This window comes from Marmota marmota, unplaced genomic scaffold (genome assembly GCF_001458135.2).
Source record: "Marmota marmota marmota unplaced genomic scaffold, marMar, whole genome shotgun sequence".
In the NCBI taxonomy this organism is placed as follows: domain Eukaryota; kingdom Metazoa; phylum Chordata; class Mammalia; order Rodentia; family Sciuridae; genus Marmota; species Marmota marmota.
The window spans coordinates 44,180,621-44,204,856 of NW_025999900.1; the positions used below are offsets into that span (position 1 = coordinate 44,180,621).

At 47.9% G+C, this 24,236-nt stretch overlaps 2 protein-coding genes across 8 annotated transcripts in view; one reads left to right on the forward strand and one right to left on the reverse strand.

The window, feature by feature from the left end:
* Pomt2 (protein O-mannosyltransferase 2) overlaps positions 1 to 10,800 on the reverse strand; it is a 39,729-nt gene extending 28,929 nt beyond the window's left edge. For 2 of the 3 annotated variants that reach the window (XM_015494313.2, XM_015494308.2), the window contains exons 1-3: positions 10,334 to 10,800; positions 2,862 to 2,946; positions 860 to 964 (exon numbers count right to left, since the gene is read on the reverse strand). In XM_015494313.2, the coding sequence (XP_015349799.1) occupies positions 860 to 964; positions 2,862 to 2,946; positions 10,334 to 10,791 (648 nt within the window). In that variant the 5' untranslated portion in view covers positions 10,792 to 10,800. Of the gene's footprint in view, positions 1 to 859; positions 965 to 2,861; positions 2,967 to 10,333 lie in introns of all 3 variants that reach the window. The other variant, XM_048799063.1, reaches the window with a different exon arrangement.
* A 107-nt stretch (positions 10,801 to 10,907) lies between these two features.
* Positions 10,908 to 22,481, forward strand: Gstz1 (glutathione S-transferase zeta 1). 5 transcript variants are annotated; one of them, XM_015494343.2, is made up of 9 exons: positions 10,908 to 11,063; positions 14,712 to 14,763; positions 16,720 to 16,787; positions 17,334 to 17,414; positions 17,732 to 17,857; positions 19,056 to 19,134; positions 19,609 to 19,661; positions 20,280 to 20,329; positions 21,001 to 22,481. In XM_015494343.2, the coding sequence occupies exons 1-9, from the start codon at positions 11,049 to 11,051 to the stop codon at positions 21,125 to 21,127; spliced, it is 651 nt and encodes a 216-aa protein (XP_015349829.1). In that variant the 5' UTR covers positions 10,908 to 11,048; the 3' UTR covers positions 21,128 to 22,481. The 5 variants fall into 5 exon arrangements, with proteins under 5 accessions (XP_015349829.1, XP_015349827.1, XP_015349811.1 ...); XM_015494325.2 differs by lacking the exons at positions 10,908 to 11,063; positions 21,001 to 22,481 and adding exons at positions 13,753 to 14,440; positions 19,763 to 19,922 and having other exon boundaries at positions 20,280 to 20,320; XM_015494323.2 differs by lacking the exon at positions 10,908 to 11,063 and adding an exon at positions 14,061 to 14,440.
* The last annotated feature ends 1,755 nt before the right edge of the window (positions 22,482 to 24,236 follow it).

Sequence of the window (24,236 nt, forward strand, 5' to 3'; positions counted from 1 at the left end):
AAGATTGCTCAGCACTTTCAGATCTAGAAGATTGTTTTTTGTTTTGTTGTTGTTACAGTTGTTTATTTAAATCTCCAGACCTCTTTCATCCCCCTACCTGCCTACCAACAGCAAATTGATAAACCCAGAGAAATGGTCAACTCATTTGGGTCTTCACCTTTGTAAACAGAAAATAATATGCCTGAGTGTGAAAGAGAATGAATGAGGCTGTTGAATTTGGCCTTCTCAATTTACATAGCAAGCCCACCGTGAGTCAGGCCTATCTCCAATTATCTCTGCTACAACATGTTCAAGAGTCACTACAGGACACAATCATTTAAGAACATGAACCTGCAGATAAGGAAAATAAGAAACACTTATTTAATCTTCAGAGTAAATCTGTGAAGTAGGAATTCTTATTTTCATGAATATGCCTGAAATTGTCATGTGCAAAGAAGCAAAAACCTAGTGATAGGGTGTGGGGATGCCAGAATCTTCACAAAAGGCTTGCACAGGTAGGCAGGACCAGAGCAGCTGTGGCTGCAGAGGGGAAGGACATGCCACCTGCCAGCGCAGAGGCCAGGGTAGGGATGCAGAAGACTCCTGACTGGGTCCTGGCTGCTCTCCAACCTGAGCTCTGATGCTGCACACAGGCAGCGCCACAGGTGACAGCAAGTGCTTGCTCCTATGGAAACTGTGTTGTCCGTGGCCTCCCTCCCTTCTTCCCACCTCAGTTCTGAGTCGCCTCTCCTCTCCCTGCTGCCTCTATGAGTGCCCCTTTATCTACACCTGCCACCACTCTGGGGCTTCCAACTGTAGCTTTTCTGACCGAGCGTGGGCCCAGGATTCAGTCAGTCCATATAAAGTCAGGAGGACTCACTCCTCTCATTCCCATGTAGCTGTGATGCTCATATTTGTCCCCAGGCTTCTGGAACAAAAAGGTACCATCATATCCACTCAGGTAGCCAGCAAGACCTATCAGCATCTGAGAAAAGAACAAAAAGATGAGAGACCTTGGGACATGATTCCTGTCCCCTGAATTTCCCTCCGGCTGCACCCGTAGCCTTTGCCTTCCCTTGACAACTGTCCACAGAGGAGTGGCCAAGATCACATTTTCTCCTGCAGCTGCTGCAGAATAAAGAATTCTCTGTCTGTTGAGCTCACTGCTTGAAACAAATCCTCTCTTGTGTTATGGCAAGTTCTTGGAAAATAGTGTAAACTAAATACTGAGGAAGGAAAAAGTTCCCACAGTGGGAAGGGCAGGGCCAGTGCGGGGCTCTCACATTCAGCCTTTGTCATTTGTTAGGAAATGGCATCTGTGCAGGGAGGTCATGGGTGGACGCTGATTCCCGGGAGATTGGTTTATTGAAAGGAAACTCAAGTTCCAAGTCATGATGAGGAGGGAGAAAAGTGAGCAAGTAGCTACACACTAGGAATAAGGAGAAGGGAAGAAAATAAGAGAGAGGAATGAAGATAGGCATTTTCCCAGGGGAGAAAAGAAAAAAATGCCAGTTTACCATCTGCAAATGGAGCTACAATAGCACCTCTTTTATCAGGTTGTCCGGGGTTTACACGAGACAGGACATCACCGCTCTTCTCTTTATTGTTCTTGTGTTGTAAAGCAGATGGGAAGAGGCATGACATTTTCTGTCCTTTCCCAATTTCAAAATAAGCCACTTATTCTCCCTCTTTCTCCACCCCTGCTTCCTGCAGGGACCTTCACCTGGTCTCTAGCCTATGCTCTCAAGTGCCCCATGCCCACCTGTCACAGATCACTACTCTCGCCCCTGCCCCTATCCCAAGCACTGCTTTCTCCAGGATCACTTCACCCTTCAGCATGGGCCAATTCCCGCCCTTGGTGTCTAGGATCTGGTTCTCCAGCAGGGAGAGGCGCCTGAATGCACGCCAGAGCTGACCCACGGGCCTTCTCAGAGATGCTTGTTTTTAAAAGAGTAAAGGAATCTAATTGTAGAATTTCTAATTTAAAAACACATAAGAGGAACAGGTCAAAGAAAGTGTATGCAGGAGTGGGAGAAGAAAAGAAGTTTTCTTCCATGTGGGCATCAGCTCTTCTAAGCTATTTCTGCTTTGTGCAATATACTCCTTCTATTCTAAATTGTTTTAAAAATTGAAATAAAGTTTACTTAATATAAAATTCACCACTTTAGCATAACCAATCGGTGGCTTTACATATATTTACAAGGTTGTACAATCATACCAGTAACTAATTACAGAACACTTCACCACCCAAGAAGAAACCCCATACTTATCTGCAATTGCTCCCTAATCCTCCCTCCCCTCAGACCTGGCAATCACTAACTGACTTTCAGTCTATATGAATTTGTCTATTTTAGACATTTCGTAATATAATATACAGCCTTTTGTGTCTGGCTTCATATATTCAGCATGACATTTTCTTTTTTTTCTTTTTTTTTTTAATACTTTTTGTTCAATGGACCTTTTTATTTTTTTTATTTATTTGTATGTGGTGCTGAGAATCAAACGAACTCAGTGCCTCACACATGCTAGGCAAGCATGCACGCTACCACTGAGCCACAACCCCAGCCCTTAGCATGACATTTTCAAGGTTCCATGTTGTAGCATGTATCAGAACTTTATTCCTCCTTATGACTCAGTAATATTCCATCGTAGAGACATAACTCATGTGTTTATCTCTCTACTAGTGGAGAGACTCTCTCTCTCTTTCTGAGCCCAGAGGATCCCTAAAACCATCCATGATTTCATATGAAAGTTGCTGACCTGGAATGTCAGGAAATTCTGTCAGAAAAGTCTAAAGTCCAAGAATTAAGTTCAAAATCAACACCTGGCTCCAAGACCTAGGAACCACCCTGAGGAAAGCTGCTATTCGCCATGTTGCTCACCTTTCCCAGAGGCGGGTGCACGTCAAAGAAGAAGGTGCGGTTGATATAGTAACTTCCCATTTTTCCAAAGTGAGTCTCATCCCAACTAAAGGAAAAGCAGAATGCCTGAATAACACATAGTTAAAATCACAGTTAAGACTAAAGACAATGAGTTTCAAGCATTAACAAGAAAATGTGGATTTAAAAAATATTTGTGATACAAGTGATTTGAGAAAGCAGGGCATTAAGGTGGTTATTAACCTTCATTTTGAGAGATAGGAGAAAGGTTAGCAAATATTTATCAACCAGTGACTATAAATTTAAGTTAAATATATACTTATTCAGTATTTTGAGTTTTTATCTATTTATTTTAAAAGGGTAGAGTAGTCCTGTATGGGAAGGTTTGTATGTATGAGTTTTCTTCTGAGTCTGTGACCTTATGACTCTGAGACTCTCTGCTACTGAAATGTACATTACATGTACTATGTCATTGGGCAACTGGTCACAGAGAGCTGTCATGCCATGATGGCCACAGGACTCTGACTTTGCTCGGCGACCTTGAGATGAGCAACCTGCTGGGCTCTGACTGACCTTGTTATGATGAAGTACTAGTATGGAAAAACTGAGCATTTTTACTACGAACATATCTAAAACTTGTCCTCACTGCATAAGTTATTTTATAAGTGAATCTAATACATTTGCTTTTACAAATGTGAAGTTTTGTTCTTCTATACACCACATAAGCTTTTTTATATCCTACATGAGGACTTTAAGCCACATCATAGCCACATCACCCAGCAGAGCCTGGCTGTTTCTGTTCATTATTCTCTTCCTGAAGCTCAAAGGAGGGGTTATTCTCTAGTGACTGTCCCACCCAGGCCAGCTTCCATGAGCAATCACTACCAACCTAACACATCAGGGGCAAACTGCTTTTCCAAAAATTTGTATATATATATATATATATATATATTTTTTTTTTTTAACTCAGTAGGCCCACCCAGTAAATGGAAAGGGCGTACACATGCTTCTGCTAAGTACGCTGACATCAGGTGAGGACAGTGACATAGTCACTCCAGAGGCCAAGGCAGAAGAACCATGAGTTCAAGTCTCAGCAAGTCAGGGAGGCTTTAAGCAACCTAGTGAGGCCCTGTCTCAAAATAAAAAAGTAAAGGGCTGAGGATGTAGCTCAGTGGTAAAGCACCCTGGACTCAACTCCCAAAATGGGGGTGGGGGGGGGATCCTGCCAGAGACAGTGGGAGGAGGGAGAAAACACTCTGAGCAGTGTAACAAAACAGATTCGCAGAGAGAAGAGAGAGATGCAGCCACAGCTCCAACACTGACTAATGGTGTGACAAGATCACACACTCGCTCCAGCCCTCTTTCCTCCCTCAGTACCGCCATGCCCCACACTCCCAGGGAGCTATGAGGACTCAACTCAGATAATGCATGTGAAAGAAACCTGTGGACTGGAAGCTATCACACATCCCAGGTACTGTTTCTTTCTTTCTTTTTTTGGTACCAGGGATTGAACGTAGGAGCGCTTAACCACTGAGCCACATCCCCAGACTATTTATGTTACTTTATTTTTTATTTTTGAGACAGGGTCTCACTAAGTTGCTCTGGGCTTCACTAAATTGCTGAGGCTGGCTTTGCACTTGCAATCCTCCTGCCTCAGCCTCTAGAGTTCTTGGGATTACAGGTGTGTGCCACCACGCCCTGCCTGTGGTTTGAAGCTGCTTTGGGAACAGACTGACAAAGGGGCATGAGACTTTTACTTTAGAAGCTTGCCAACAAAATCAGCAGTAACATCCACATTGCCTCTTGGCTTTCTTTCACTGCTTGTGCTGGGAGAGACAGTTCTCCATAACTGTCGTGCTCCTACAGGCCTCGCAGGATATACTGAGAAGGCAAGGCCCTGACACATCAGTACCCAGGTCATTTCTCCTGGTTTATATTGACAGCATGCAACCCTGGGAAGCACTAAGCTCTCCTCTGGGACAGAGAGCAGCCTGCTTACTGCCTGATGTAAAACAGGGGATTCCCCAGCTCAGTAATGTTCGCCAGGTGGGTGCAGCCACCACACAGCAAGCACTCATCCACACGCATGGCACCACATGGGACTCTGGGGGGTGGGGTCAAGGCCAACATGCTGATGCTCACTCGTTCTGCTTGCTGTGCCATGAGAAATAAAGTTCTTTGCCTCTGATCCAGGACTTTGACCTCTGCCAACATCCAGATAACAGTGACAGATTAACTTGTGAGTTTTTAAGTCAGCTAAACAAATATCCTAGCCCCTGACAGTTTGGGAGGTCAAACATAGGATAATGAGACACACACCTTTCTGAAAAATCATGGCCTGAGTTAGGAATATGAGAAATCTTCTAGAACCTGTAGCGAATGTTCTTGCCCAAGTGGTGGGCAGTGGGAGTAGTAAGAATCCTCACTGTCCCCTTACTAAAGAAGCTGACTGGGGAGAGGCAGGGCTGAGATGCTCTCTGGGTTACTACTCAGTCTCCTCTAGGCAAAAGAAAGAAGAGATGTGATCATGACAGTAGAGTGACAAGCCTAGCAGCCCTGTCAAAGGGCAATATGAAGTGACTGCTGAGTCAAGAAGTCTCCAAAGCATCAATAAATGATGCAGCAGAAGGTCATGCTATTCAACACAGAACTTCCATTAAAATGACAATATTGAAGATCCTTGGGCAAGCTGTGCACTCAAGCCAAAAGTAAATGTGCCTTGCTTACTGGCTCAGTGTCACCCTCTCCCTTTATGTGGTCTGGTTCCTCCCCCTCTACCACAACCTCAGCTGCTTTAAAGAGTAAGATAATTAAAGGCAGGGCCAAGGTTTCCATGACCCCAGAGGGAAACAGAAAGCCACACACACCCATCCTGGAATGCTGAGGACCTCCAGGAAGCCCTCCAAATTCAGGGCTCTATTGTTTTGTTTTGTTTTGTTTTGTTTAAAGAGAGAGAGAGAGAAGGAGAGAGAGAAAGAATTTTAATTTTTATTTTTTAGTTCTCCGTGGACACAACATCTTTGTTTGTATGTGGTGCTGAGGCCGCTTGAGCCACATCCCAGCCCTCAGGGCTCTATTGTATAGGAGTCACATCTCCCGCCAGCCAGTCCCATGGCTGGAGGAAGAGGTGGGGGTGAAAGGCGCAGGGTTTACAAAGGCACTAAGGACGGCAGGGACAGCCACTAGTTAGTTGTGCAGCAACTAAAAGAAAGGGGTCCCTAAACCTAAGGAAAGGCTCACCAGACACTAGGAAAAACACTGAGGAAAATGTGAGGGGTTACGGAGGAAAAGAAGGGCCCAGGAGGAAAGAGCCTCTCTCTGCCCCTCATTTCCAGCACCCTACACTCTGGGAAGTGGCATAATCTCGGGGTGGTGCCTGATGCAGGCCTATTAGACTCATTTCCTCAAGGTGCGGGGTGGAGGTAGGAGGAAGTGCCTGAATTCAACTGACAGGGCTTGAGTTCCCCATAGAGAAAGGAAGTTAGAGTGACCTTGTGGTTAAGCTCTTTGTGCCACTTCAATGTGGCATCCACTGTTGAGTGTATAGACTATATTGATCCCACAAGTGTCAAAGAGGATTATCCCATTCAAGGACTGCTGTGTGTAGAGAGGTGATCCTGTCTGTATCCTCCTAGTTGTCCAGGAGAAAGAAAGAAAACTCTGGGAAAGGGAAATCAGCTTTAAAGACTGGCTGGCTGGTGGAATACTGATTCGCCAGGACAACAGCACCACCTGCTGGACAAATGCACCAAGTACATCTGTTTTTAAAGGGGCAACTATTAACATACTGAACTTCTTGAAGTGATATCCAGGCCTCTCTGGCTTGACATTCCTACTTTGGAGAAGGTTCACTTGGAATTTAAAGCTAACAAAGGAAGGGCTCTGTGTCCTATGAAAATGGTACATACAGGAGGATAGCCAGCCTGGAGGCACCTCAGTTTTACATTAAAGGGGCAAAGAAACCATTTCCCACTCCTCTCCCTAAAGCATGGCTACTAGCTCAGGGTAACCCTTGATTCACAGAGGTTCCCCAAAATGATTGTGCCAGGGCTGGGGCTGTACTCAGTGGCAGAGCGCTTGCCTAGCACAGATGAGGCACTGGGTTCAATCCTCAGCACCACATAAAAAGTAAATAAATAAAATAAAGTTATAAAAAAATATATTTAAAAAATATTTTTTAAAAATGCTTGTGCCTGGTTCACTGATGGTTAGGCTGTGAAAAGCTGATGATGTCCCCTGAGGAGCAGCAATCATTCAGCCCCAGTTACAACTCTGGACGGCCAACTTAATACACCAGTTGGAAGACTCAATGCTGAGAGGTTAAAGACATTTCTCCATGAAACCGAAAACTCGGGGAGCAAACTGCAGCTGTCTACTGATGGACAGTCTGGATCATTTACTCATGCAGGTGCCCACAGTCAGGGCCAGTATGCTGACAGGACTATGCAATCAAGCTGTTGATCAAGCCTGCACCAGCTGAACTACAGCCATGGCCACCTGGATTTATCAATGCACTGGGTGTGAAAATGTATTTGCCATCATGAACTGAGCACAAAATAAAGGACCACAGGTGTTGGAAGCCACCCTTGCATGCCACACTCCTGCCAAAAGTTGGCCTGCCTGTCTTGCAGTGAAGGAAGCCAGAATGCATGGGGCATTGACCTTGCCTGCCCCCAGGAACTTTGGACTTTGTTCCCTTCTTGGAACTATCACTGGTACCTCACTGCTGCTGGTACTTCTTCAGGTCCAGTGATGTGGCTGTTTTAGTCCAGCCATCTGACTCTGTGGACCTTGAAACTATGTCATGTTTTCAGCTTTCCAAACCATCTATAGTCTGACAGTGGATCGATTTTTTGACACAATGGTCACCCAACAATGGGTCAATAGACAAGGTATATTTCATAGATAATCCACTTTCCCTATTATCCACAGGCATCTGATATTGTCAAGCATTTTATAGTCTCCTCAGAGATTTATGACTCCATCACCTCCTTCTGGCCTGTACAGTCTGGTCATCTAATGCAGTCCTTCTCAGAAAGGTTCATCTCCTCTTGGTCACCAACTGGGTAATGATCAGGAAAAGGGGTGGAGTTATATAAACCTATTTGGAAAAACTGAAATTTCCCTGACCATGATTTGTTTGTCTTTCTCCTTAGAGAAGCCCCAGATCAGCTGGGGAGGGTGGAGAAGGGTCTACAGGATTCAAACTTAATTCTAGTTTAGTCACCTGGATGGTCTTGCTGGAGTGACACCATCGAAGAGCATGAACATAATGACCACTTGGTTCAGTTCTCTGCTCTTCAAGTGGCTCACATGTGCCATGTTGAAAATATAATGAGTCTTTCTAAATTTTCTAACAATGCTCATGTCAGAAATGTCTAGATATTGGTAAAGGATAAATGGGAAAAAGGTGATGGGACACACAAATTATGTGGCAGTGGTAGGAAATAAACAACCCAAGAAGCTAGGGAAGGAACACCTTAGATCTTTGGAGATATAAAGTGAAGTGAAACGATGCTCTTTGTGCCCAACTCCAGCAACAAAACCTGGAAAAAAGACTCAGATGGTCCACCTGAGTCAGGTGACAGCTGAAGCTGACAATCTGACCTGTGGCTGAGTTTCATGCTATGAAAATAGGAAAACTCATGTGGATGTGACTATTGATGTGCCTGATGACATCCACACTTTCCTCGTATGTGTGCAAATACACAGAAAAGAACAACCTTCTGTCAATCTGATACCAATCATATGCTTCCCCTGATATACTAGGGGCCTTGGGTTATGCCTTGTACAATGACTGAGACTGTAACTATTTAGTGACACTTCCCATATGGCTTAACTAGATCAACATAATAGTGATCTAAATCAAATCTGATGGTGATACAAATAAAATTTAACAAAGTTCTGAACTGAGTGACCTGTGCCCCTCCAGGTAGTATGTTAAGGAGATAAGGAGGAATGAGCCACAAATGTCCTTCCATTGGGCATGGAAGTCAGACTTTTTTTAGTAGGAGTGGGTACTGTCATTATTGACAGAAACAACAAATATTAGAGGTCAATTTAAACTCCTAAACACAGATCATAATGGACAGGCCTTAGACTACATCTCAGTTGTCTAAAATAAGACTCAATGGTCCCCTGATCAATTCACTGGTGGCTGAAAGACCAGGACCCTGGAGGCCATAGTTGAGGTAAATACTGAAGGCTGGCCTCATCCTGCTTCTTGGAGTCCCATGAATGCTGTATGAAACAGATTAAAGAAATTTGATTTGGTCCCTGCCTCTGTCATCTGTTGCATATTTATGTGAAAATCTAATAAAAGCCAAGAAATTGTAGAATTGAGGGGTGAGAAGACCATTGGGAAAGAGTCCACATCCATGTTTCATGCACCCACAAGTCTTGCTAGGTATACCAAGAATGCAAGACTGTACTTGTGCTTGACAGGGTCATTTCTCAGGGTTTTATTTGCAGCAAACAATCTGGAAAAAAAAGATAACATCTCTCTCCTGGACAAAGAGTAGGCTTGCTTACTGCTTGTGATAATACAGAAGATTCCCCAAGCTTGCTAGCCTTGATGCAACCCACGGTGTTGTGCAGCCCATAGCGTCACCCTGTGGGACCTGGAGAGCAAAGGAAACTGACTCCATTATGCTGATACTCTTCCTACTTTCTGTAATAGTCTTTTATCTTTAAAGCAAGAGCATCACACCTTCTGCCAGCAGTCACCAAACAAAAACGTGTCATGGCTAATTTATTAATGTCAAAGTAGGGCAACCCTGACAGTTTTCTATATGGCTTTTTGGTCAGTAGCTTACATTTCTGACATTCTCTGCTAATTTTCTCTTTAGTAATACTGAGAAAACATGCTATCACTTGGCCAGACAAATCAACCCTTTTCAGATCATATAAAATTTCTCCTTCTAATTACTTTGTAAGTTTAGTTAATGAAATCTGATCATATCACAACCCAGCATCTGTATCATACAAAATAAAACTTTCAAGAAAATAAATCTCTTCTCAAAGGACAACCCAGACCTACCTCCTAGAATACTTGTCACCACCCCCTCGACACTCAAATTGTCCCTGCTGTGCAGGATTTAAGTACCCAGTTACGAATGTTCCTTTCTGCTGATGCCTGCACATCCTGCAAATGAGGAACTCAGGCCTTGGGAATTCTATACCAAGAATTTCCAATTCTTTGTAAAGGTCAGAGCGCCTTTACAGTTTGAGAATGAAGTGAAACATTCCAGCATCACCAATGAAGACTGCTTCCTCGGATCCCACTGTCCCCCATGGAGCAAACCCATTCCACCCAGACTGTACCTCGCTGCAAATCAACCCACTAGTTCTCCCTCCACAGTGGACCCACTGATCCTCCTGTGAATCCCGCCTCCTCCGTACCCCCGGGCCAATCAGAGGGCGGCGTCTCTCCTTCCGGTTGCCGTGGTGCCCGCCGAGTCCCTCCCATCACTCACCAGATGTGCGCTGGCTGGTCCAAGCGGTGGAAGCGAGTGGCAAAGGACAGCAGCGTCACCAGGGCCAGCAGGGCCCACCGGCCGGCCGCCTTAAAGCGCCGCGAGGCCCTAGCAGGCCGTTTGGGGTTTCGTGCTGCAGCCTCAGCAGCCACGTCCCGACCCACGACCCTAGCAGCCTGGGACTCGCAGCGGCCCCTCCGGAATCGCAGCTCGGATCCTGCCAGGCCTCCGCCTATGGCCGGCGGCATCCTCCCCCTCCTCAGGATCACCCTTCGGCCCAGAGGCACGCTTTGTCTTGTCAGCCGGCCCGCTGAGGAGTCATTAGAGGGCGGCTCGGGGTGCCCTGGGAAATGTAGTTCCCGCCGCTGGTAGCGAAATGCAGGGCCCTGGCCTCTGGGTGGGGCAGGAAGCGTGGTGGCCGCCCGGGCCACTAGGAGGCGGCAAGAGGCGCAGAGCATAATGGGAGGACGCGAAGACGGGGACCTGTTCACGAAACTGCAACTCCCAGCAGCACAGGGAGCAAGAGCAGGAGGGGCGGCGGGGCGGCGGGGCGGAGCCAGCCAAAGACCGCAGGGAAGTCCATTCCAGCCCGACCTCGCTTTACCCAGACGAGGGCCAAGGTTTAACTCGTAAGGGTTTCACAGCGCCTCAATCGTCGGCCGGTCCCGGGAGCGAACTTTCTCAGCTGGAAGAGGGGGGTCTCCCGAAGTACGAGATGCAAGCTGGGAAGGTCTGTGCCAAGCTCTGGGGGAGCGGGTCGTCTAATTAGTAAACGTGGATTAAAGCTGGGGGCGAGGCCAAGGGTGCGCCTCTTTGCCCCGCCCACGGCTCCCACAACGACTCCCGGCGAGCCTTTCGTCGCGCCGACACTCTCTGCGCCTGCGCGCTGCCCGCTAGGCCATTGGGCCAGACAAGTTAGGGCTGGTGGAGGCGCTCCTGGAGGAGCCTGCGCGGCGGAATCCACTCACACCGCTTTCTGTTCTCGTCCTCCTTGTCCCTAACTACGCCGACCTCTTCTAGGGCTTCCAAAGGTCGACCCTCGTTTCCCCGTTCCACGCTTTCTGCGTGTTCCTCTCTCGGCTGGTCATCCTAACAATTGACTGATGGCCTTCAAGGAAAGTTTGCATTTTAAGAGCACCAAGGGAGAGGGGAGCGGTGGCACCTGAAGCCTTCATAGTTTGGGGAGCTTCCCAGGTTTAACCTGCATTTCCCCCGAGCCTTCATAGACCCCCCATATCACCTTCTGATAAAACGGGCTGAGAATATGTTTTATAAGCGACTCACGTGAGTCTTGAGGGCTCTGAAGTTTGAGAACTGCTGTTACAGCTCCTTAGGGAAGGTGGCCCATCAGCTGGGACGTTACGTCACGTTGATAATGTATAGCCCTCCCGCTCCCAAATGGAAATTTAGGAGTCTTTAAAAACCATGTGTAAGAGATGGCTTTAAAACAGCTGAGGGTGTAACAGCACTCACCTAGCGTGTATGAGGCCTTGCGTAGGATCTGTAGTACCGCAACATAAATAAAAATTTGCCAGAGTGATTGGAAGGCATCTTTGAATTCCTGAATTCTTCCTGGAGTGCTGGTGAAATGGACACTCTACTTGAGCTTAACATTTAGTTGTACAAGTGCAAAAATGAACAAGGAATAATTTACAGTAGTACCCCTTTATCAGTTTTCTCTTCCCATGGTTTGTTATCTGGTCAGTTGTGGTCCAAAAATATTAAAGTGGAAAATTCCATAAATAAACAATTCATAAGTTTAAATAGCAGTCCTTGCTGAATGTTGTGTGGAGATCTCACCATCCTGCCTGTAGTGTAGTGAGTCCTTGCTTTGTTCTGCATATCCAGTCTTTATAGGCACCTGCCTGTTGGTCACTTTCTAGCTGTCTTGGTTACCAGGTAGGCTTCAGAGGTTCAGCCGTACCTTTGTTCAAATAATGCTTATTTTACTTAATAATGGCCCCCAAACTGAAGAGTAGCAATGTTGGAATTTTATCACAGAATGCTATTATAAGTATTCTATTTCATTATAATCAGTGTTAATCTCTTACTGTGCCTAATTTATAACTGACCCTTAGGTATGTATTTATGTATAAGAAAAAAAAACATAGTATATATAGGATTTAGTACCACATGTGGTTTCCAGCTACAGTAGAGGTCTTGGAACATATCCCTCAAACAATAAGGGGGTACTACTGTATATAGTTATCACTAGTAAGAGAAAGTGCAGAAGTTTCCTACTTATGGCTCATAGTGGAGGGCAGTGGAATTTACTGTGACTTTGGTCATCCTTAATACATGTCAAAGGTGTAACATTCAGTCATTAGGTGAGGCATTTCTTCAGTGATTCTAACCTCAAGTCTGATTCTCTAGTAGTTAATCCCTCACAGCAGTCCCTGTTTGTTGTTCCTGGAGGCCCCTCCAGCCTAGCTAGGTAAGGAAAGGAATGCATCTCCAAATAAAATCTAATTGTGGCTGCCCGGCTTCTTTGCAAAAGACACTTTTTGCCTATCACCTGCTCTCTATGCCAAGACCATCTTTGCCATACCCACAAAAGGTACTTAGAAGACAGGCTGGTACTCCTGGGCTTGGGAACCACTTTGGGAGAGCTTGGGTACCCACTTGTGTCCTTGCCCACCTAGAAGAGTGCATTGGTAGTGTAGGGATGAGGAAAGCAGGTTCAGATAGAAGTTTGGGGTACTGGGGTGGCAGAAGGAAGAGGGAACTTTGGTAAAATGTCTGTAATCTGAGAGGTAGTAGACGGGTGATCTGAAAAATTTTACCATTTTCTCTCAGCCATATGAATATGTCTATGGGAAGATTCATGAGTATTAATCACTGGTTACTCTTTCTTGGATCCCACTTTAAAAGGCTGGTTATGCAAGAAGCACCAGGGAAATTAAATTTGAGTTTCTTAAACCTCAGAAGAAAGGCTACACACTTTAGTTTTCTTTAGGAGCCTGAAGTTAGCAAAAATGAGAAAAATAGGCCAGGCATGAGCCATGGCAGAACACAAGCCCACAGTTATGCAAAATCATCTAACACAAAGACTTATTTTATTTATAAAGTGCTAAAAGTTTCATTTACACACAGAGATGGATATCCATCCCCACCCCAGGGGGCTGGGGATTGAACCCAGGGCCTTGCACCTGCTAGGTAAGCACCTACCATTGACCCCCAGCCCCACACATGGGCATTTTGTAGACATGATCGGATGTCAAAATACAATATGTAAAAAATGCTGGCAGCACAATACTCTGTAAATTGTCAGTTGTTCCCCTTCATGATCAGTCTGTGATCTCAGAGCTGTGGCTTACTGCTGCCACCTGACATTTTGAGGAATTATTGTACTGCATATCTCATAGACTGGAAAAGATCAAAACCCAAATTTTGAAGTATGGTGTCCAAACCGAATACATATCTCTTTTACACCACTGTAAATTTGAGAAATCATTAAGTTGAACCACTGTTAAGTCAGGAACTATCTGGAGATCAACAGAAAATCTGAGGTCCAGATGGGAACTCTGAGCTGCTAGTTGCCACCTCACCTTTAGGGTGAATGGGCACATCTGCCAGCTATTTTTATAAGGCCATTTGGGAGTCAAAGATTGGAGGGTGGGGATTAAAGGATATAGAAACCAAAGCATCAAAAAATTAGAATTCCTGGTCTTTTTGCCACTGCCGGCAGGGATCTCTGCCATCTTTTAGGGTGACTCTTTGTTTTACAGGCAAAGGAACTGAAGACTAGAAAAGGAAGGGATTTGTCCAAAGGTCATACAGGGCTGGGTCCTGCAATGGGTCTGGACCCCAGATATGCCAGCTCCCTGCCCTCTGTGCCACACAACTGCTGCCTCAAAGCCAGGCCATATTTTCTGCACAGAATACCAAACCTAGCTCCACAGGAACATAATAAACTTCCCACAAGTTGGAAAGAGATGACCTTTGTGACCAGAGTCAAAGTTCCCTGAAGCCTGTTTAACCCAGCTTCCCCATTGGCTCATGGGACCAGCCCCTTCAGGGTTCCTCCCCGTGCCCTGCAGCTCTGAGAGAGGGGACATTCCTTAGAAAGCCAAGGATCACCACAGCACCATGACAGAGTCTGGCAAGGTAAGGCAGGCCCCTGAAGGCTGCTGTCCCCGTGGTGGCCACTCAGACCTCAGGGATTCATGCCAACACAGTTGGGAGCCAAGGGACCTTATACAACTCCCAGGGCCTCTGACCCAGAGAGCTCTAAATCGGCCCTAGGTTGCCCAAACACAGGCCTCAGGAAGGAGGCCTGGTGGTACCGGAAGAAGCAGTGGTGGCTCAAGAGACCCTCTCCTGGGGCTGGAAACCCCTTGAACCTGGGTTAATACACACCCTTGTCCTTTCTCCTCAGCCCATCCTCTATTCCTATTTCCGAAGCTCCTGCTCATGGAGAGTTCGAATTGGTAAGAGCTGAGTGCTTTGTTGGGGATCGGGTGGGCGAGAAGCCTCAGGTACGAAGCTGACCTGGGACAGAAGAGGTACTCTGTCAGACAGGACTTCACCCCCAGCAACCAGCGTCCCTAGGCTCCTGGATGCCCTTCCCTGAATGACACCTCCACCCAGGAAGTCCAACAAGAACACACTGTGGGTGGGAGGAAGGAGGTTGTTTTTCTTCTTGGCACGGCTGCTTGCCCCACACTGTCCTCTAAAGCCCCTTAGCAACCATGCTTAAAACAGGTTGATAAAATCCAGAGGTCCCTGGTAACCAGCAGAGGAACAGCTGGCCTCCCTGGTTCTTATTTGACATGGCAAATTAAATGTAGCTATCAGTGGCTTGGAGGGAGCAGAACTAGGGCCCTCTGGCTTAGTCCTGCACTGGCCCCTCCCTCCTCCAGCTTAACACAGCCCCTGACCAAAGTCATTCTTATAGCAGCTCTATTGATGAAGGCCTCTGCACTAAGTGCTTTTGTGTGCACAATTTCCTTTCATTCTGAAAGCCCGTAGGAGGGAGAAATTTATTGTCCCTGTTGTACAGATAAAGAAACTGAGGCCCAGGAAGGTAAATAACTTGTATCATGCAGCAACTAAGAAACCAAGCTGGCATTTGAACTACACAGTCTGGCTCCACAGTCCATCTGGTGGTGTTCATGCTGGGGATGCACCCAGGGCATGGGGCATGCTAAGCCCGTGAGCTACACCCCAGCCAAAAGCCCTGCTTTTAACTACTACAGTATGCTGCTTGTCAGATGGGGAAACAGCAGCCATCTGTTAGTGGCCCATTAAATTACTTGCCCAGGGCCGTACGGCTACCTAATGAAGGTGATAAACTTTGAACCCAAGCAGCCTGGCCCCAGAGCCTGGCCCTAACTACAAAGCACTGTGTGACACTAGCCTCTGCCCCCATTCCAGCTTGATTGGTGTCTGTGGAGTCAGTAAGCAGGAGGACCAGGGGCCAGGAGAAACTTTTCCTGCATGAAGATGTCTCCTTCTCTGGGCCCTCGAGCCTGTGGCCTAGCTAAGCCAGAAGCAGAGCAGGAGGAGTGTTGTCTCTTTAGGGCCTTTATGCTTGGCTTCTCCACTTGACCTCAGCCACTTTCACTCTCTAGAGTGGAGCTGACCAGCACCAAAAAGGAACCTGACCTATCACAAGCTGTCCTCACATGTCACATCTTCCTCTCCTTGCTCCTTGGCACTTGCCAGAGACCAGCCATGACCATATTTTAATAGCCAAGCACACATGCGCACACACGCCTGCACTCTTCTCCACTAGGGCTGGCCCTGGTGTTTTTACCACCACCTTGCCAGATGGAAGGAAACCTGGCCCCTGGAGTCACTGCAAATGTTCCAAGACCACCAGAGAGCCTGGTGCCATCCTGGAATCTATAGTAAATGAGAACAGAGAAAATGGATCGGAAAGAGATTCTTCTCTAAATAGAAAACAAGCGTCAGTGGCCTGTGTGTGCTCTGTGTGGTCCTCTGAGCAACTTCCCTTTGCCCCTAGATGCCCTCTTGAGGGAAGATTGCATGTCTCCAACAAAGCTGCCCCACTGCCACTGTTTAAAGCCTCAGAAGGGGAGAGAGAAACAAGTCACATCCCTGCTGTCCCCAGAAACCACAGGGTGCCATGGCACACACCTTCATAGCACCATCCATGGGTCATGAAGGCCTTGTTGCAAGGTCCAGAGGGTGAGGCTCTAAGAGTTCAGGGGTGAGAAAGGTGGAGCCTCACACACCAGGGACAGTAGTGGTGGTAACAGGGAAAGCTGGACAGAAGGGGATAGTGCCAGGCTGTGTCTCTGCCATCCAGCAGTGTGGAGAAACCTCCCTGTTGGCAGCCTCATGTTACCCTTGGAGGGCTCTTTCTTTGATAATGTAGCAAGAAACTATCCCCTGACTCTCCTATCTGTGGTCTCTCCTAGCTTTGGCTTTGAAAGGCATTGACCATGAGATAATGCCCATCCATCTCACAAAGGATGGGGGGCAACAGGTAAGGAGGCTGCCCCTAGACCACAATGTGGGAATTAAACTGTGAAGAGACTAGATAGGGGGTCTGCCCCAATAAGTACAACTATGTCACATGCTCCCTATGGCTGGAAGGTGCTGTTGGCTGTCCCTTATGGGGCAAGATGGCAAGCTGTGCAGCAAAAGAGACCCATAAGACAGGTCCAAGCTGCAGGCTCAATACTACAACTGCATTCTCCAATGCCTGACTGTGGGGGGCAAGTGGGTCCTTGCCCCATACTGGGTCCCCTGGATGGATGGATAGGGTAGGAGCTGCCTTGGTAGTCACAGTGTGAGATGCAGGGAAAGTCACATAGTCAGACCATTGGGGAAAAGCCTAAAGCTCAGGAGCTATTGGGGTTTCTGATAATGCACAGATCCCTCAGGGTTTAGCCTGGGCTTGGGAGCTAGGGTCTCCCCAGAGAAGTGGAGGTATGGACAGATGGCAGGCCTGGGGTTTACCCACTTGCTTTGTCCTGCTCTAGCCAACTCAAGTCAGGCCATCTATCCAACTGGGTCCTTGTTTCCACAGTTTTCTGAGGAATTCCAGGCACTGAATCCCATGAAGCAGGTGCCAGCCCTGAAGATTGATGGAATCACCATTGGCCAGTCAGTGAGTACAGGGCTTGGGGGAGGCGCATCACAAGAGTAGTATCCTGAATGAGAGGACATGATGTCTCTTTCTCACTTCTGTGTGTCCAAGGAGCCTAGAACATATAGGAGCCTGACAAACGTTTGTCAAAGGGAGAGAGGTTGGGGAGGTGAGGAGAGAGCTGAGCATGTGAGAAACCAAAAAGCTTTCCAGGGCTCTAGCTGAGGAGGTAAAGGAAGTGGTGGTGGCATCGGAGAAGGAGAAGGAGTTTGTGGGCCCTCTACCCTCTGGTCCAGACGTCCCAAGTTCTCTCCCTGACTCTTGTCCTCTCTGGACAGCTGGCCATCATTGAGTACCTGGAGGAAACTCGGCCCACTCCACCACTCCTGCCTCAGGACCCAAAGAAGAGGGCCAGTGTGCGCATGATTTCTGACCTCATCGCTGCGGGCATCCAGCCCCTGCAGGTGAGGCCCTTGCATGAGAGGTCTCATGCTCGTCCTCTCACACACTGACTGGTGAGCCCACCGTGGGGTGTCTAGCTTGGAAGTGGGTAGCAGGAAAACAGAGAAGGACTCTCAGGGACTTTGACCTAGATCACAAGGCTGAAACGGGCAGGAATCCCAGAAATCCTCCACCGAACTGTGTTCCAAGAAGCCCTCGGTTTCCAAGGATTCATCTAGAGGGGCTCAAGGTGGGGAAGGGGCTGGGTGGTGGGCTCAGGTCCAGGCCTTTGGCTTTAACCTGAGCAGCCTCCCTCTCAGCTGTGCTGTCATATACAGACACACCTCATTTTACTGCTCTTGGTTTCCTTGAGTTCTGCAGATTTGTTTTTTTTTTCTACAAGTTGAAGGTTTGAGGCAACATTCTTTGATCAAGTCTGTCAATGCCATTTTTCTAACAGCTCATTCAATTGTTAGCATTTGTAGCAATAAAGTATTTTTCAATTTAAGATGTGTACATTCTTTAGACATACTGCTGCTGCATACTTAATAGACTACAGTATCATGTAAACAAAACTTTTATAAGCACTGGGAAACCAAAAAATCAATGTGACTTGCTTTATTGCCACATTTACTTTATTGCAGTTCCATCCCTATTACCACAAAATAAATAAGTAAATAAAACTGTTCATCTGTGCTAACTCCTGACTTTGTGAGGAAATAGCCCCAGAAAGTTGGAGTGACAGCCAAGTGACACAGCGAATAATAGCAGAACAGGGACCAAGGCCAGGACCTCTGTGCACCTGTGCCCCACTCCCATGTCATCTTGCTGTTTTAATGAAAGGGATACTGAAGTCCAGAAGTAAAGTGGCTCCAGGGGTACAGAGTTAAAAATCTCTGGAAGCCAGTTCTGTGCCCCTCCCCCGCCCAGCCCCTCTCCCTCCTTACATGGCCCATGTGAGAGAGAAGCACTGGGTGTAAGACACATAGGCCTCAGGTTATGGCCACACCTGCCACTACCAAGGCAGTGTCCTTTGTCCCTACTCTTGCTCATCTCTGCCAGAATCACATGGCTTCCAGACTATGAGCAGCCTGAGAAGGTGTGCTGGGATGGCTGCCTCCAGGGGCAAATAGGAACTGAGCTTCTCTGAGCAGGGTGTGGCTGAGGGGAAGACCCAAGCCAGCTCCCAAAGCAGTCACAGATTTTTCTTGGGCTACACAGAACCTGTCTGTCCTGAAGGAAGTGGGACAGGAGAACCAGCTGCCCTGGGCCCAGAAGGCCATCATTTCTGGCTTTGATGGTGAGTTCTCACTCCTGTGAGCTGCCCCAAAGTGACCACTTAGAGAAGTAACCCTGGAGCACAGGGCCCTGGGCACCTGAACCAGGCTGCCAGACTGCTTCTGTCTCGACAGTGGTGTGGGAGGTGGCAGGCCCAGGGAGGCAGGCCCAACTTCTGCCTCACTGCTTTTCCTTCCCCATTCAAGAAACCAAGACCACAGAGCGCCAGCCAGTTAATGTGGGAGCAGCTGCCTTGGCCAGCTGCAGGTCTTGCCCATCTGGTCAGTGAGATGGCAGCTGGACTTGAGGGGCCCAGGGAAATACCAGCCTGTCCCTAGAAACTCTCCAGTCCTGACTGCCTCATTCCCTCCAGCACCCATGCCACAACCTGTCACTCAGACAGCCACCCATTTTTATAACTTTGGAGATAAGGCCCAAAAGGCTGATGTCCCATCTCTGTGCCCAGAGTAAGATTGCTCTTGTGGCCTCCCCACAGCTCTGGAGCGGATCCTGCAGAGCACGGCGGGGAAGTACTGTGTGGGAGACCAGGTGAGTGTCCTCAGACCTGCCCTCAGCAGCCTCCCCCTCATGCTGACCCCAGGTTTTCACTCTCCCATGTGGACTCATCCATCTCCTCCTGCTCTGGGCAGGGAACTTCCTGCGGGGAGCAGTCGACCTACCCACTAAGAGGACTGAGGGGTCCAAGCCAGAAGACCACACCTCAGAGAGGAGAGAAGGGCCAGGCAACAGATGAGGGACTAGGCTAGTTGATGGATTCCTTCTCTCCTAATTCTAGATTCTAGGATTCAGGTACCCGACTCCCACAGGCTCAGGCCCTGGACCTGTGCTAGTTCTGGTTCCTAAGCGTCCCCTCACTAAGCGCCTGGTGGAGGTGGTTTAACAAGCACAGTAACAGCCATCAAACCCTCAAGCTTTCTTTGGCTACCCACAGAGTTAACTGCAGTATGGCCTAGAATAAGTGCTGCCATTCTGGGGGACAGAGCCAGGCAGATCCAGGGGAGATAGGGTGAGTGGGGTGGTAGGGATGGCTGGGAAAACTGAAGCAGACAGGAACGTCAAGGACTGACCCCTCTAGTGCAGTAATAGAACACACCCAGCAAGTCTGAGGTTTTCATCCTGATGTGAACCCGCCCGACCTTCTTTCAGGTGTCTATGGCTGATCTGTGCTTAGCGCCTCAGGTGGCAAATGCTGAAAGGTAAGAGAGCTCCCTCACCCTTCCTTCTCCTGGTTCTGCCCAGTCGGGCCTTCTACTTCAGCTACTGAAGTAGCATCTAATGCAAACCCCTCTCCAACTGACCAGGCACCCATTGCCACACCGCACCAGTCCCCTCAGCCTTGGAGACACAGGGTGGAAGAAATCAATGAAATGTCCTTACCGTGCCCACTACACTGTATTGACAGCTCGTCCTTTTAGGAGGAGGTGGCTCACCTTACGGACACCCTGTTGTCTCTAGACATGGTGTCTGTGCCCAGCAAAAAAAGGTCAACCTCTGCTTTCCTTCAGTGGCGCTTCCATAGAGCATGAGTAGGTACCTCTCTGGAAGGCATCATGCTAGGCACTAAGGACATGAAATATGTGACTCATTCCCTGCTTGTGATATATAAATGTCTAGCACTGGACTTTATACATAATAGGTTCTCAATGATTTCTTAGACAGGAATACTAGGTAACAGAGATGCCAACTGATACTACACCAGACCTACCCATACCCAGAGAGCTACCCATGATGGGCTGCCTCTTTGTCCTTCCCTGGCCAGCCCCATGGACTCCATCCAGCCCTACCTCTCTGCTTCCCCCACTTACCCATAGGGCAGTCTCCCCATGTCCCTAGAAACCCTGACTTACAAGGTGTTTCTCTGCCACAGGTTCAAGGTGGATCTCACCCCTTATCCTACCATCAGCCGCATCAACAAGACACTGCTGGCCTTGGAGGCCTTCCGGGTGTCTCACCCCTGCCGGCAGCCAGATACACCTGCTGAGCTGAGGGCCTAGCTCCCAGACCTTGCCACACTGGCACACGGACAAGGAGGGCACACAGGAGTGGATACTGGGTGGGCTTAACAGGCCTAGAAATAAGTCTTAATTGGGCAGACAAGAGACTTTAGCCCTTAAACTTCAACGCTAGACCTGGTGCTGCCTCCCCCCCAAACCTTGTTGTACTTCAGTCTTCTCATCTGTCAAGTGTCAGGAGGTGGGTGGGCAGAAATGTTATCTGTTATTTATGTTACAGGGCAGTCACAAAGCCAAAATGAGAATATGGATTAAAATGCCACAAGTTACCAAAGTGCCCTCAGACAGCCTTACTGAACTGACTTAGAGAGTGCCCCAACTGGAATTTGGTCATTAACTGCAGCCCAGGCCTCTAGTTTATTAAGACTGAGCGGGGCGGGGGAGGGGGGGTGGTGAATGGCAGAGTGCTTGCTAGCATACATGAGGCACTGGGTTCGATCCTCAGCACCACATAAAAAATGAAATAAAGATATCGTGTCCACCTACAACTAAAAAATAAATATTTTTTAAAAAAAAAAGAAGACTGAGCTGGGTTCCAGAATTTGAACATTCCCCCAGCTGGAACACCCATGGGCTCAAGAGAGGAAGTTAGTCAGCCACTTGCCTACCCTGTGGCAGGCCTGACCCTGAAACCCAAAGGCAAGGAAGAGAAATAAGCCCAAACCATTGCCTGAGAGAATCAGGATCCAGGGAGAGAACTGAGCAGGAAGGAAGGCACCTAGCTACCAACAGGAGTAGGAGCGGTACCATCACTGAATGTCCTGCTTCCGTACCCAGAAGCTAGCTGGTGCTCTCAACCCAGGCCCTCACCTTCAGGGGCAGAATTCTCTGGACCCAGTTCCAGGGTTAGGAATTTGGGTAAATCCAGCCAGGAGTGGTCTTACAAACAGGAGATAAGCTGCATGGGCAGTGTGAACTGTCACTATGGTCACTTGAGCTTAGGAAACCAGCTATGTGATATGGGTAGCCAGTCAGAGTGAATTCGCATACTCCTTCCTGTGATCGGAGAGGCTCTGCTGGTCACTTTCATAGTGACCTGGATATTGCCCCGATCCTCGAAGTAGCAAAATGTGTCTTCAGACAGGCGTGTAGCCCCATGGATTGAGCTATGCTCACCTGTTCCTTTGTGATATTACTCCTTTGCCCTGTTTGGGATAGAATGTTCCATGGAAACATCCTTTGTGTGTCCCCTTCTCTTGTTCTGCCTTTGAGTGTGGCCTTCCTAGATGTCACTCAACCTGCTGACAACAGACATCACAAAGCTAGACTCAACCCCCGAAACCTAACCCCTGCCTCATTTGAATGGTTTCTCCTCAATAAAAGGGTTCAGCATGTGCTGGCGCTCTCTCTCTTTCTGCAGACTGAGGAGCCGACACAGGACCCCAAAGAAAAAGGTATCTCTGTCTCTTGTGTGGTTATTTCATGCAGCCCAGTTTCCCTGGAGTGACCCTGAGTGTTTTTTGTCGCGAGGAACGCGAAAAGGTGACAATTCATGATAGGCTGTGCTAGAGAGAGCATGTCCCCATCCTTGGCAGTGCTCACAAAGAACCAGGACCAATTCTTGGCAGAGACGTTGTAGGAAGATTAGCTACTGGAGGCAAAACAAGATGACCTTTAATGACCCACACCTGAGATTCCATTTCTCCTGCATGGCTGAGTTTGAACAGGGAACCAAGGTCTATGTGTCTGTTTCAAATGGAAGCCACCTTTCTCAACCATGTGTCCCCTTTCTGCAGCCCAATCCTAGGACACCTAGTTCTCCTTTCTCATCCTGAGTTCTTTTGTGGCCTTTCCTCTCTCAAAAAACCTTGGTTCCAAGCTCCAGAATAACCAAAGTGGGCCACTCTATCTCCCAAGGCAGGTTTGTCCCTGCAAAGCCAGAGAGAAGTAAAAGAAGGCAGGCGAAACAGTGGTGCCTCAGGTCCTGCCTGCTGCCATCTGGACCCTTCTAGACTACTCCAGCCTTGCCTGACTGATAGGACCTGCCTGGTTATTTGGTAAAGGACTAATTTCATCCCAGAAACCAGGGATTGTCACCTCCTGATATTAGGATGTCTGAAATTGATGGTGATTAAAATTCCTGTGGATTTTGAAGGGAAATTGAGCTCACAGGAAAGGGGGAGACCCCCTACTTCAGGCATATTCCTACCACTCCCACGGCAGCATGGCTCCCTGGACCCAGAGAGAGAGTGGGAGCACTGCAGAGAGGAGCAGCAAGCCAGCCTCAGTTCAGCCTGGCCAGCTGGGCTGCTGCCACCACTTTCCTAGGAGTAAGGCAGGTGGCCCAGCCCCTCACTAACAGGTGCCTTTGTGAGCCCAACTCATCCCAAAAAGATTTCCAGCCTGGCTCAGGCTAGCAGGTGCTCCCACTGTCCTCCTCTTCCCAGCCTCATCTCTAGGCAGGAAAGTTCAAGAGACTTCTGGGAAGCAAGATAACTAGTTAGAATCCACAGGTAGGACAGAAACACAGCCTGAGACCACTCCCCATTCCCTGTATGATTCTGGAGAAACTAGGTTGGAGGGGGCAACCTGCAATTGTCCCAGAAGGAAACAGTCTGGTTTCCTGCTCCATCTAGCAGTGGACTTCACCAACAGGGAGGAACCCTCCAAGGTGACTCTCAAAGCTAGGAGCCAGAATGTGTGCAGGTGTGATGTGGACCTATGACAGACATGGACCCTGCCATTGCTGACTTTTTGTCCCTCCGCTGACTCCTTAAAGTGTGACTGGCTCTAACTTTATTGCTCTACTGTGCGTTTTATTGTCTATCTTCTTGTGTGTCTGTTCCAAGATGACTTCCAGAAGCTGACTCAGGTCTCCTCCTAGATAGCATGAAAACATTAACCTGTTCATCCTGGGGCTCCTTCAGCCATCCCCAAACTGGTGGCAGGACCTTTATGGATTTTAAGGAAATCTAAATTGGGTAAAAAGGATACAGTCTCCGTTATCAAACAGTATTTAGAAACCATCCCTCATCTAAAGCACAAAACTCATTTTACATATTCTTCTCATAGTCCAGGTCTTATTTCAACAGAAATTTTCTGATATATATTAAATGTAATGTGAAAAATCAGTCCCAGGTTGGGGACTGGT